Raw genomic sequence first — 14,493 nt, 5'->3', positions numbered from 1 at the left:
TCGGCATCTCCTGACAGAGGCTTGCAATGCAAATCAGCCCTGACAGCTCAGATGAAGTATATGCATTATACTGATCTCCTGGACTCCTACTCATGTGTTGCATACTCATACTAAACAAACATGTGACACAATGTCATTGCAGCTGTTTTGCCTGTCTTGTCGTCCAATAGTCTGCTCTCCAGAAATGTTTTATGGCAGTAAAACACAAAACAATATAACCTGGGAGAACCTGACATGAAATTAAGAACTTCTGACTTTATTCCCGTAATATTACGACTTTTTTTCTCATAAACCTATGACTTTATTCTAGTAAAATTGACTTATTTTCGAAATCTCAGATTTATTCTTTTCCCCTCAATGACGCAAAAAACTAATTTGGCTTACTGAGATACAAAAATGTCTATTTTGATTATTAATTCAAAATAATTTTGAAATTAAGTGCAAATCATGAGACAAGCCTACTACATAAATATTATGACCCATTAAATTAAAATTATGAGATCCGAAGTCAAACTTAACTTACTAAACCAACTTTATAAACTACTACGTCAATTAATAATGAACTAGTCATAATTTTGACTTAATCAGAATCAGAATCTTGTTTATTGCCAGGTGTATCAGGTATACACTAGGAATTTGCTTTGGTTTGTCGGTGCAAAAAAGCAGTAAAAATAACAATAGAATAGTTAAAAACGTTAGAATAAAATAAGAATACAAAATTGAAATACTACCAATATACAATATAGGCTATAAACAAAAAATAAACATAATATAAACAGATAGTTGATTTAATTTAATTTAATTTAATAAATCAAAATGATTTGCTTTAATTTTCCACTATATCATAATTTGTAATTTTCCATACGTATTTCTCCTCTGGCCATGTCTAACTTCTCATGTTTCTCATGTCTTTTCTCAGAGTAAATTAAATCTCAGCAGAATAAAATAAAGAGCTTAAAATGTTAAAGTGAGTTGCTCTGCCGCGCATGCGCAGTTCCCAGGTGTGTGTGAAGAACAGGAAGCTCTGTAGTGTTCTGTCTTCCACCGTGTCTCTCTGAATGCGCGAGGCTCTGCGCGAGGCTCTGCTCGACGTGTTTCACCCTGAGGACAGTAGAATCACACCCAGGACGGACAGCTGTCGTGCGTTGAGACTTTAAACTAATATTTGAACCTGTTGGCTGTTAAATCAGGAGGTTGACTGCGAGGCAGAGAGAAGAGCAGAGGGCGTGTTACAGTCTCAAGAGTTGAGACCTTCATCACTCCTCCTCTTCCTCCTCCTCTCGCTGGATGCTAGCTGTAGCTGTAGCTCGGTAGCTGTGTGTTGTGCATGTCTGTTGCTCTCCTCCTAGTTGAAGTTACAGTCTGCCGTGTTTAGTGTTCATATCGATCGGGAGGTGTTGGTGAAGATAGAGACAGAAGAAGCAGAAGTAGGTGAAGATGGGATGTACTCTGAGCACCGACGACAAGGCGGCTCAGGAGCGGAGCAAGATGATCGACCGGAACCTCCGAGACGACGGAGAGAAAGCAGCCCGGGAGGTCAAGCTGCTGCTGCTGGGTGAGAGGACGGAGACACGGGGACACGGGGACAGACAGAGACAGAGGGTGGAGGGTCTGATTCAGTCTGATAGCTGGGTGGAGCAGCCCGGGAGGTCTAGCTGCTGCTGGGTGAGAGACGGGATGGAGGAGGACAGGGACAGACTGAGGGACAGACTGAGGGACAGATGGAGGGTCTGTCTGCTAGAGAGGGTCTCTCATTAAAACACGTGTCTAAATCAGCTCTAATATTCAGTTCTCATCATTTAATAACTAACTTAGTTAAACTTTGATGAAACAAACAAAGTGGAGAGTTTCACACGTTTATATGAATATGATGAATATGATGAATATGATGAATATGATCTGTTAGATTATAGAGTGTTGTATCCTCCTCAGTGGATTAGATCCTCTCAGTCAGTACAGGTTGATCCTCTCTGTGATGTGATGGATTAGCGGGTTCGGGTGAGCTGTGATTCTGTTAGCCTCTGTTAGCTAAGCCAAGTAAGCTAATTAAGCTAAGCTAAGCTAATTAGCCTTTAAGCTAACGTTAGCTTAGCTTAGCCAGCGCTAGCTCTGATAGTTAGCTCCTCACAGAGAGATGAACCTGAAACAAGATGAGACTTTGTCTCTAATACTGCCCATCAGAACATGACTCCACCCTGCCGAGGTTAAAACCACAGTCTGACTTCATTACCACGGTTACAGAGGACAGCAGCTAGCAGCTAACAGCTAACAGCAGCAGCTAACAGCTAACATCCAGCCATCTTCCTGTTTCCTTCATCACACTAAGGCTCTTCAGGCTCTTCAGGCTCTTTAGGCTCTTCAGGCTCTTCAGGCCCTCACAGACTGAACGGGGAGAAACTAGCTGATGTTTTTAGACCAATATAAATCAACCTGACCCTAAACATTAGTATTTATTAATGTTGAGATGTTTTACTGCTCAACTAGTGTGAATGTTTGTTAACTAAGACCTGGAAGGAAGGCTGCTAACCTCCTATTATTAATGATGTAATGATATCTGCTGTATGATTAATAGAGATTTCATACTTTAATGAGGTTTATCTATACTTTAATGAGGTCAATCTATACTCTAATGAGGTTAATCTATACTTTAATGAGGTCAGTCTGAGGGTTAAACACATTAGAGTGCTCATTTGAATATGGTGACTCAGATTCAATCAGCTGAAACAGGCAAATCTGTTCAGATCAAATCACTGAACTGAACTGTAATGCAGCTAAAACACAACATTCAAGTCATAGAACGATCAGATGATAACTAATCTTCCTTCCTTTTGTAAATGTAGCCTTTATTATAATATTAGACAGCACAATGTATTCTAATATAAGATACACGTAGATAGACAGATAGATATAAAAGGTTTGTATTGATTGATAGATGCTGTAAATCTGTGTGTTGTCTGTATGTTTTTACATTACAGATCCACATAACACAGTATGACAGTTTAACATTTTACAAAGGTGAAAATGCTTCATGTAGGTCTATTATCATCCCCTCTCTCGTGTAAGAATTGTCATGACCAGGGTTCAACCTGTGTTGGCCGGCTCGGTTTGAATTGACAAAATAAGGGTTGAACATGTGTCAGATAACCCTGGTCATTGGTGTGAAAGAGGTATTGCTGATGATCTCATCATATCAGTGGTACATCTCTGTTTTTATCTGGAATTGTTTAAAGAAAAAAAAAAACAGCCACACCTTCTCTCAGTTCTTCCCGGTAGCTGATGACCACGGCTGGCTGTCTCAGTCAGGCGTTGCATAGCAACCGATGCAGCCTGGCTGACAGCAATAAGCATCTCTGACAACTATACACACACACACACACACACACACACACACACACACAACAGAGACAGAGACAGCTAGTGCATGCTAACTGGATCTCTGCCTTGACCATGCCGTCTACAAGCTGTAACAGTATTGTGAATCTGTTGAGCTGCTCAGACAGGTCTGTCTATGTGTGTCAGCACAGGTCTGTTTGCAGACATGTGATTTCACCACAGTCACAGGCAGCTGTACAACGCTCAGCTGTACAACGCTCAGCTGTACAACGCTCAGCTGTACAACGCTCAGCTGTACAACGCTCAGCTGTACAACGCTCAGCTGCAGCACTCGCTTCTTGTACGTTTGTGCGTCATTTGAGATGGACCTGATTTGAATTTTCATGGTTGTGTTTTTTTCCCCTGTCATGATTCCCACAAGCACCTGCATGAGATGTCTGGGATTAGTTTGTGCATTTGTTGTCTGATGGTGCAATAACCATATATCTATGAACACATTGAGGCATTTCATGTTTGTTGGATGTTTTTATACCGTGTGTGTGTGTGTGTGTGTGTGTGTGTGTGTGTGTGTGTGTGTGTGTGTGTGTGTGTGTGTGTGTGTGTGTGTGTGTGTGTGTGTGTGTGTGTGTGTGTGTGTGTGTGTGTGTGTGTGTGTGTGTGTGTGTGTGTGTGTGCGTGTCACACAGCTTCTGCAGCTTTACCGTAGGTGCTAGTTGCAGTTCGCAGCTCTGTCAGGCATCCCACTGGGGGGGGGGGTTTGCATTAATGCAGTAATCTGCAAATGACATGCTCTTGAGACAAGTGTTTTGAGTGGGAGTGTTGTCTCAGATGTGGACTGTTTTTGCACTGCACACATACAAATGCAAATCATTCTGCAGATATTTGTTTGTGTGTGTGTAGCGGCATTTTCTTGTACAGAAGTATAAAAAAAAATCTCCCAGAGGAGAGGCCCAGTGTTTATTGTTCGCTGGGGAGATATTTACATCTCATATGCCCTGAGGGTGTGTGTGTTCTGTTCGCTGGTCCGGTGTAGCCCGATGAAACATCGTACCTCTGTCACAAACTTGAACCATTTTACTTCTTCCACTCTTTGGCCTGATTGCCATCCATTAAGCCCTTCAATTCCAGCGGCTCAGCGAGGTGTGAGAGTGTGTTTGGAAATTAAATTGAAGTGTGTTATGATGTTTGCAGTAATATTAGCTCTGTGTCTGCGGTGCGTGGCTGTTTTATCATATGGGACGATGAACTGGTGAGCAGTTCTCCTCACCAGGGAGCTGAGAGTCCCTGCAGAGGGAAGGTAATTAAAATGTTATGTGCTCAGCTGAAAACACAGCCGTACCTCCGAGGGAGCTGGAGGAGAGGCCGTACCTCAGAGGGAGCCTGAGGAGAGGCTGTGCACCAAACACTGCTTTGGTTTATTCAAACGGGTCACAGATTCACACCGTTGTATGTTTCTTGTCTTTCTTTATCTTTCTTAGGCTGTGATGACATCGTGCTTAAGTAGTGTTGTATATTGGTCTCACATAAATCATATAGTTCACATGAGATGCATCTGACAGCTCCGAGTCCAGCCAGCCGGTCTGAGGCAGCATGAGCTTCTAACCCAGGGATGTTTAAGCTGTGTATAATCTCATTGACGGAGGATCCAGTTGATTAATCCAATTACACTGTGACCCGGCTAAACTGGGCCTTAGACACCACTTCAGTGTATTAGGTGACACTGTAGCCTCGGATGTGTTGCAGGTTAAAGTTAACACACTTTTGTATTTGACAGTGATTTGTACGGCAGTCCCAAATACTATTTTTTAGGCTTCGAAGTAGGGATGCACTGATACCACTTTTTTTTAAACCGAGTACAAGTACTTCCATTTGGGTACTCTCCGATACCGAGTACCGATACGAGTACTTCTCTGTGCCAAAAGACCCTCGTTAACAGCCAGCTGGAGGGTGTGAGCGACACACGGCAAGCTGGGGAGTCCCGCCTACGAGGCGATGCGCCGCGACCGGCTCTAGGTCGGCTTGGAAAGGCTCGGGGCGAAGGTGCTTCCCGTAGCCGTGGCCAAAGCGTCACTGGGGCGGACTGGCCTCAGTGCGCCCCAACCGCGTCGTGCCCCCAGGGCGGGGCTCGGCCCACGTAAAAGACGCCAGGGGTCTGCAGTGATGTCTGCAACCCACCCGACCCATCATGAAACACGGACCAAGGAGTCTAACGCACGCATGCTGACTGAGGGGGGATCCCGGGACAGCGCCGCTGCCGCACTACTGTACACACACGCATCATGATAATTAATGTTGAATATGAATAATGTTGTGGGGTTATTCCTTATTTTTTGGGCTATTTTTGGATTTATACATTTTTATTACATACTTTTATAAAAAGAAAAACAAAACGAAGCATTGAATGCTGATTTGGTTGAGGGAGTTACATGGCAACCGTCGAAGCTTCGAAGCATGCGGGTCAGTCTGAGTGATTAGTCTTTTGTTCTGCGTGTGGAATATAAGATGATATAAGATTACGTCCCATTTCTTTAGCAGCTGATTGCTGTGTTTTGGCCGTAGGGCTGCAGAGCGACTCTACATATTGATTGCTGTCTTTAGTGTCTCAGTGTGGACATGTTAGTACATGTGATGATGTTTGGGGGTGTTGTGAATACTGTACCTTCTTGTCTGTGAAATCATTAACATCACATAACTGACTGTAATTTAATGTTCTGTGCCGTCTGTTCTCTGTTTCAGGTGCTGGGGAGTCTGGGAAAAGTACGATTGTTAAACAGATGAAGTAAGTGTGGAGGGTCAACATTTAACAACACACCAATCATGTCTATTGTTTGTTCAGAGAATCATTTACAGTACACGACATTGTTTCAGTCTCCTCGACTGACCTCAGACTGCACAGAGAGCAAACGAGACACATCACTATATACTGTATACACCCGATCACCTGACACAGCTGTGATTAATAGAAGTCAACAGGTGACACTTCACTCTATACTGTATATACCAGATCACCTGACACAGCTCTGATTAATAGTAGTCAACCGGTGAGACACATCACACTCAGTATTTTACTCTATAGTGAGCAGTAAATTGAGATATGACACCTAATTATCATCTTCATAACTGGCAAGTTTTATGTTGCATAACTAATTTTCTATAATCTTTTAAAGGTGAAGCGTTGTGATGTTAGATTTCTAGTAGAACGTCGTGTGAGGGAAGACACTATACAAACATTTGTTGTTAATTTTACACTTAGAATTTGGACACACAGAAATGTCAGTAAGTATATACAGTATAGTGCACTATGTAGTGAATAAGGAGTGTTTTTGAACACAGCCATAATTCCTTTCATATAGGTGCATTGATATTCGATCAATACAAGTTCAATGAGTAGATTATTTTACTCTTATTAGGTTTAATTAGAACAGATTGTTAATATAATCTCATTTTCATGCATGTATAGTTTCATTAAATTCAATTTGTGCATGTAAAGTATTTCTCAGTTTGAGAATAAGTTTAGTCCGTCTCCTTTCTTTTTTTATATCCAGTTACCATAAACCTAAACATATCTTCTGTTACATAATCTGCCATTCTCAGCTGATAACGGCCGGTCCATCATAATAATCTATTTTATGAACGAGTCCATGAGAAAGCTGCTCGGAGACGAAGTGCTAACGTTGCTTTCTTTGTATGTCAGGATCATCCATGAAGCGGGCTACTCAGAGGAGGAGTGTAAGCAGTACAAGGCCGTGGTCTACAGCAACACCATCCAGTCCATCATCGCCATCATCAGAGCGATGGGACGCCTCAAGATCGACTTCGCTGATCCAGCCAGAGCGGTGAGTGGAGGAGAGGTTGGAGATGTGTCTACAGGAGGTATGCCCCCCCGCTATCTGTAGTCGAGTTTTTAAGGGCGTTTTCACATCAGGTACGATATGATCCGTACCGTGCCCGAGTACTCTGATTTCACCGAGTTAGATGTGAAAATATGCCGACTCTACACGTTGCCCCCCCTCCAGCCGTGCAGCTGAGAGGATGAGATCGGCGCATGATGCAGCAGATACAGACATACTGTAGATATGAAACAGTTTTATATGTATACAGATTTCAGAGGAGACCGGCGGCGTTGAAAAAAGCCTGCCCTTTCACAACTCCTCGCTAACTGCTAACGTTACTCGCGTTAAATAGCGGTCCACTTCCGTATTTTCGTACAGTTAGCTTTCACACATGATGAGAACCGTACCTGAGTCCACATGATCCGTACTCCAGAGCACCTCTTCAAGTGGACTCGGGTACGGATTGACAAACCGTCCCCGTGTACGGTACGGAGCGTCCTCACTAATCAATCCAACTGGACTTTGGGGGTAAAGTGTCCTCGGATCCGGGCCCGGGTCCCTGATGTGAACGCACCCTAATAGTAGAGTTCCTAAAATAACAGGAAGACTCAAAGGTCTGGAAAGGAATAAAAGGTCATTTTATATAATTCCAACTGTTTGGGGATAAATATTTATCTTTTATTTGAATGTGAAAACACAAACATTGTTGAGAATAGAAAGAATACTTTACTTATTAAACCAAAACACTCTAGGTTTAAACTTCTATTATTGTTGCAAGATAAACCAGGGATAGATAGGTAGATAGATAGATAGATAGATGGATGGATAGATGGATGGATGGATAGATAGATAGATAGATGGATAGATGGATGGATAGATAGATGGATGGATGGATAGATGGATGGATAGATAGATGGATAGATGGATGGATAGATGGATAGATAGATAGATAGATGGATGGATAGATAGATGGATGGATAGATGGATAGATGGATAGATGGATAGATGGATAGATGGATGGATGGATGGATGGATGGATGGATAGATAGATAGATGGATGGATAGATGGATAGATAGATAGATAGATAGATAGATAGATAGATAGATAGATAGATAGTTAGTAACTAAGGTAATACTCAGGTATCGTATGTAAATGAGGTGCTGCCTCTCTTTAAAGGACTAGTTTAGTGCTAAAGATCCTCTCTGGTTGTTGATCGTTGTGCTGCTGTTGTGTTCTCAGTTTGTACTTTCTGTGGTCCGGGGAAAATAAGTCTGGATCTGGAGCACAAAGCCGGCTTTCACACTGTTCTGGTGTATTTCTGTTCAGATATAGAACTCCGTGCTACGAGGGCAACTAGCAGTTAGTCATATGTCACCCTTCCCCACTGGGCAGTTCTCCTCTCACTTCCTCCTCTGCAGCAGGTCAGATAGAGCTGGTAGGCGTTTAGTATCACATTCATTAAAGCGGAGGCTTCCTGACCGCGGCGGTCCTTCAGCGGAGACGGTCTCCCTGCTGCGCCGCTCATCAGGACCTTCTGAAGGACTTGTTCATGGACAGAAGAGCTGCTTGTCAACAACACGTTTTCTAGTAATAACTGGCAGCCTTTCTGTGTTCTTGTGAGGTCTATAATAACCGTTATATACTATATCATAAATAGAGCGCAGACTTCTGAGTATTTAATTTCTTCCTGTAGCTGAACAGACTCCTGTTTCATTCTGTGAATCTGTTTTTTTCCTGGCATAACAAGAGGCTTAGTCATTGCTCCAGCGTGACTGGCCTGGCTCTGTCATCGTGACCAATTTTACACCCAAAGCTTTTCTTTCTTTATTTTATGCTCTTACAGATAATATGTTTTTGGCCGCTGACCTGCTTAAGATGCTTTTTAAAAACCTCATTTGATGCACAGTGTCATGGCCAAAAGGACTGTTTGTCATCTTTATTCATCACTTCCAAACAGGCGTGTTCGTCCGTGGCAGAGAGCTCCCGCTGTGATTTTATGAAAAATGATTTATTTAATCTACATTCAGTCAGTTAGGATTAATACATTATTAAACCACATCTAATGTATTCAATGATACAACAGATGCTCCTCTTCTGACATTAAATGCTCTGTGAACACTTTCCTAGCAGAGCTGTCTTCCATTTGCATGAATAAATTGTGGATGATGACTTTAATTGGGGGGGGGCTGTGTCTCGTTAGGATGATGCGCGGCAGCTGTTCGTCCTGGCGGGTTCAGCAGAAGAAGGCTTCATGACGGGCGAACTGGCCGGGGTCATCCAGCGGCTGTGGAAGGACGGAGGCGTCCAGGCCTGCTTCAGCCGCTCCCGAGAGTACCAGCTCAACGACTCGGCAGCATAGTGAGCAGAGCAGCACACGATCAGCTACTGGGATCTAATGCTTCTCTGTCTGCAAACATCTGTCGTATATTTTAATATGTCTTCTCTGTTTCCTCCTCCCAAAGCTACCTGAACGACTTGGACAGGATATCCCACGGAGCTTACGTGCCCACCCAGCAGGATGTGCTGAGGACCAGAGTCAAAACCACCGGCATCGTGGAAACACACTTCACTTTCAAGGACCTGCACTTCAAGTGAGAACAACCAGCGAGCGTCTGTCAGTCACAGACTGTAACTGTATTTACATGATGACCAGCGGTGCTCTCTTCTAGTCTGGTTCCTGATCTCTGAATCCACGGCCACGTCTCAGAGGTGTTCAGTGATTCAATGAAAGGTCGGGTGAGGTTCTCATTGACGGCTCGGAGCAACATTTGACCAATCAGAGTTTAGTCAGCAGGATTAAGAATGAGGACTTCCTGTATAGCTGAGTCGCTCCAGTCATGAAGAATAACATCAGAAACACGTCGACCAGCGTCGATGAGATGTTTTTATCTTTTAGTCCTCAGAAATAACTATTAAATCAACATCTGTGAAATCAGTGTGAAATCCGTTAACTGCTCCCGGCAAGTGCCGTCACGTGGACTGAAGATGATGTTAGCAGCACAGATTTATCACTCGCTGCTGATTGGTTCAGGCAAAACCACCGACAACAAAACAGAAACAACAGAACACCATCAGGCTAATTTAAGTGAAACTAATCGTCTCTTCAGTCAGGCTGGATCTCTTCACTCAAAAACATTATTTAACTGATCAGTTTTATTCCCATTATTACTAGAAACACGTCAATAACTGACACCAGAGAAGAAACGCTCCCACAGGTTCAATCAAATGGAGATCAGAGAGTGGTGGGGATGCACCGATACCAGTATCAGGTCCGATACCGTGTTCATGTGACGGCTCCAATACAACTTTACAGCAGCGCGACGTTAACCTCTCGTCACCATCTTTCGGGTCCTATCACACGCGCTCACGCTGCCGGCCCTCACTTTCATTGGGCCACGGGGTTTTGCTTGCACCCTCTGACTCACGCGTGCATTAGACTCCTTGGTCCGTGTTTCAAGACGGGTCGGGTGGGTAGAGATGTCGCCGCAGACCCCTGGCGCCTTTTACGTGCGACAAGCCCCGCCTTGGTGGCTATACGTGGTTGGGGCGCATTAAGGACAGTCCGCCCCGGTGACACTTTGTCCACGGTCCCGGGAACCACCTTCGCCCCGAGCCTTTCCAAGCCGACCTAGAGCCGGTGGCGGCGCACCGCCTCGTATGCGGGACTCCCCAGCCTGCCGTGTGTCGCTCACACCCTCCAGCTGGCTGTTAACGAGGGTCTTTAGGCACAGAGAAGTACTCGTATCGGTACTCGGTATCGGAGAGTACCCAGATGTAAGTACTTGTACTCGGTCTGAATAAAGTGGTATCGGTGCATCCCTATAAAGTGGTCCACACTTCAGTTGAGCGACAGTAGAAGTGGTGATAATACACCGAGGCTACGTGGAAATATGGAATTCCTATTAAAGCTGAGCGGCATGTTGATGAATGAACGTTTGTTTGTGTGGTGTATTATTATATTATTATATTATTTAACAGCGTGGTCTCTCTGCAGAATGTTCGATGTCGGCGGTCAGAGATCGGAGAGGAAGAAGTGGATCCATTGTTTTGAGGGAGTCACCGCCATCATCTTCTGTGTGGCTCTGAGTGACTACGACCTGGTGCTGGCGGAGGACGAGGAGATGGTGAGAACCTCCTGATCCCTCTTTCTCCTGGTTTTAAATTCACTCTGTGCAGCTTCTCTGGTTGGTTACCATCGTGTGTGTGTTTATTCAGAATCGAATGCACGAGAGCATGAAGCTGTTCGACTCCATCTGCAACAACAAGTGGTTCACAGACACCTCCATCATCCTCTTCCTCAACAAGAAGGACCTGTTTGAGGAAAAGATCAAGAAGAGCCCTCTGACCATCTGCTACCCAGAATACGCAGGTGAGACGCACACACACACACACACACGCACGCACGCACACACACACAGAAACACACACACACACACACACACACACACACACACACACACACACACACACACACACACACGCACGCACGCACACACACACAGAAACACACACACACACACACACACACACACACACACACACACACACACACACACACACTGGTATGCAGAGCAGGTGTGTTTTACATGCAAATGCGGTACTTTGTATGTTGGTGTTGCACATAAACCATTAAGTCCTGCCGAGTCTATCTGGAGTTTTTAGGTGACAGCATTGATCTTGTTAGTGAGGCCGACTGCAGGTCCGTCATCAACGCGTCATCAACGCGTCATCAGTTACACTGCGCATGTGTTTTACCCAGAGGTCTTAATGCTCAGGCTGATTGGAATCCTTAAAAATATTCCTGAATCTGGATAATCCGGAACTTTTGGAGTAATCCTGCTAACAGACAGACAGACAGACAGACAGACAGACAGACAGACAGACGCCGGTGAAAACATAACGTCCTCCCTCGGCCTTCGGCCCTGGCGGAGGTAACTCTGTTTTACAGGTCTTGAAGCCCCCGTTGGGTTTGACTCCGAGAGGCTGACGATGAATGAAGTCGAAGGCTGAGGTTTTCTATTTCGACTCTGAAACGAGGTCCAGATATTTGAAACACTCGTTGGTCTCTCGTTGCCACTGGAAGGTGTGTCGGTCTCTACAGACGACACACACAGATGTTTCTTTCTTGTCCTCTCTGCTCCTGAGCTGTGTGGGCTGCTTCGTGTTTATCACAACGTGTCCTGGTCAGGTTCACCGAGGATTAACAGATGTTTCCATAATTAACAGATGTTTCCATAATGTTATTAAAATCTAAAGCAACAATTAATCTATGACATTAATCGACAGGTTTTTTGACAATCGTTTAATCGGTTTGAGTTATTCTTTAGGGGGAAAAAGCTTTTCTGATTGCAGCTTCTTAAAAGTGAATATGTTCTGGTTTCTTTCCCCCTCTGCGACGGTAAACTGAGCCCTTTGTCCACGGTGCGGCGAGGTCCGGGCGAGGACAATGACGAAGTGTTAAATCAGATTTGATGGAACTCTCTGTTGTGACTCTTTTTGTCTCCTCATCGTGTCGTCTTCGTCTTCATCGTCCTTCAGGCTCCAACACCTACGAGGAGGCAGCAGCTTACATCCAGTGCCAGTTTGAGGACCTGAACAAGAGAAAGGACACCAAGGAGATCTACACCCACTTCACCTGTGCCACCGACACCAAGAACGTGCAGTTTGTGTTCGACGCCGTCACCGACGTCATCATCAAGAACAACCTGAAGGACTGTGGCCTCTTCTAAAGGTAACGCCTGCCGCTGTGTCGAGGATTCCTGTGAGGTCGCTCAACGTCGTTCTGCTCTAATCTTTGTGTTCTTCTTTGTGTTCAGGCAGCCGGGCGGACGGCTCACCGAGTGACTTTATTCCAGGGGACTCTGACTGGAGGGAACTTGGTGGACCCTGCTGAGAATGTCACTTTTAACCTCTTATTAACTTATGTTCATCTCTAAAGGTTTTAAAGACGGTGTGTAGAGAAAACATTTTGTGTAAAATATTTGTACAACTGTCTCTGGCTGGGGATTTTTCACAGTTTTTAAAATGTGCTTGTTTTACCTTATTATCATTATTTTAAATTTTTATATAAAAAGGGGGGCCTTGACATTTATTTTTTGTCCATGAATGAACACTTTTTGTCTTCTGTCTGTCCGTAGGCCCCGGTGCCGTGCATGCCTTAGTTGCAGTGTGTTTCTTTCTGTCCAGTTAGATGTTTAGAGCTTTCTGTAGATGTTACATTGAACTCCTCCCGAGCCCCCCCCACCCCCGAGTATCTATTGTTTTCTCATTATTTCATCGTCTCATTTATTTTTTTTGCCTCCTTGGACAAACCAAGCAAGACCAAGTCATTCTGTAGACCAACTCACTCTGACTCTGACCTCCTGTGAGAGCTGTGTGTAAACCTTCTGGGATGTGTGGTTCGCGTGTGTGCTGCGAGTGGGAGTTCTGTTTTGATTGAGGCCAAAAGCCAGCGTGAGTGCGTGTGTGTGTGTGTGTGTGTGAGTGTGTGTGTGTGCGTGTGTGTGAGAGTGAATGTGTGCACAATATTAAACAAAGGGACTTTATTCCTCTACTTGTCATCCTCTTTCAAAGTTTTATTTTTCTAAGCGACCAAAAAGCAGCTCCTCTCTGTAATAAAGTGCACGTTGTTGGTGCAAACTGAAACATTCCCGATTGAATCACGAAGCAAAGAGAAGCTTTGAAAAGAGGATGCCAACACGGCGGCCTTGTAGCAGACAATAGGACCATAACGTAGATCTGTGACACGGCTGGGTGCGCTGTTACTGATCATGATGTGTGATGGTTTAAAGTTACATATCCCCCCCCACCCGACCCCCCGACCCTCTGTTTCCATTGGATGGGCACATTAGTGGACTAATCTCCATGATTTTGCTAATAAAAGAGCTGCGATGGTGAAACCATGGCAACTTATGCAACAACTTCTTTCTCCTGTCTTTTTTTCTGTGTGGATCTTTGTGTCTGGAGCAACATTTAACGTTCAGAACCGACGACACACGAGTAGCTGAAACATTCGCCGGCTTCAGCTTCTCCAATGTGACAACTTGTGGAGGTTTTGTATCGCTGTACATTTCATATATTTAGGTATTAAACTGTTGGTGATATTCATGGACAGGATATCGAGGCGTAGTCGGGGGGAGGAGGTTTGCAGTTCGGTGTGATGAGGATCTCATCGCTGCTTTTTGCAGATGATGTGGTCCTGTTGGCATCATCGGTCTGTGACCGCCAGCACTCACTGGATCGGTTCACAGCCGATGAGTGAGTGAGTATTAGTTTGTTGGATGTCATATTTGGCTCTCGGCTATGCAACGTTTTTCATTAATGATT

At 44.4% G+C, this 14,493-nt stretch overlaps 1 protein-coding gene across 2 annotated transcripts; it reads left to right on the top strand.

Annotated features, from left to right (window-relative positions):
• The first annotated feature begins 1,017 nt into the window (after positions 1-1,017).
• On the top strand, positions 1,018-14,087 carry LOC119487423 (guanine nucleotide-binding protein G(i) subunit alpha-1). 2 transcript variants are annotated; one of them, XM_037768295.1, is made up of 9 exons: positions 1,018-1,555; positions 6,070-6,112; positions 7,028-7,169; positions 9,368-9,525; positions 9,630-9,758; positions 11,162-11,291; positions 11,383-11,536; positions 12,706-12,898; positions 12,984-14,087. In XM_037768295.1, the coding sequence occupies exons 1-8, from the start codon at positions 1,438-1,440 to the stop codon at positions 12,894-12,896; spliced, it is 1,065 nt and encodes a 354-aa protein (XP_037624223.1). In that variant the 5' UTR covers positions 1,018-1,437; the 3' UTR covers positions 12,897-12,898; positions 12,984-14,087. The 2 variants fall into 2 exon arrangements, with proteins under 2 accessions (XP_037624223.1, XP_037624224.1); XM_037768296.1 differs by lacking the exon at positions 1,018-1,555 and adding an exon at positions 1,647-1,665.
• Positions 14,088-14,493: the final 406 nt, after the last annotated feature.

The sequence above is a fragment of the Sebastes umbrosus genome, chromosome 4 (genome assembly GCF_015220745.1).
Source record: "Sebastes umbrosus isolate fSebUmb1 chromosome 4, fSebUmb1.pri, whole genome shotgun sequence".
Taxonomy (NCBI): Eukaryota; Metazoa; Chordata; class Actinopteri; order Perciformes; family Sebastidae; genus Sebastes; species Sebastes umbrosus.
This window is presented reverse-complemented; position numbering and strand designations above follow the sequence as displayed.

What these genes read in the sequence shown, in the direction of transcription:
- LOC119487423 (XM_037768295.1), top strand. Translation starts at nt 1,438, where the DNA reads ATGGGATGTACTCTGAGCACCGACGACAAGGCGGCTCAGGAGCGGAGC. An exon ending in GGTCAAGCTGCTGCTGCTGG is followed by an intron (nt 1,556 to 6,069) that starts GTGAGAGGACGG and finishes TCTCTGTTTCAG; the next exon opens with GTGCTGGGGAGTCTGGGAAA. An exon ending in TGGCGGAGGACGAGGAGATG is followed by an intron (nt 11,292 to 11,382) that starts GTGAGAACCTCC and finishes GTGTTTATTCAG; the next exon opens with AATCGAATGCACGAGAGCAT.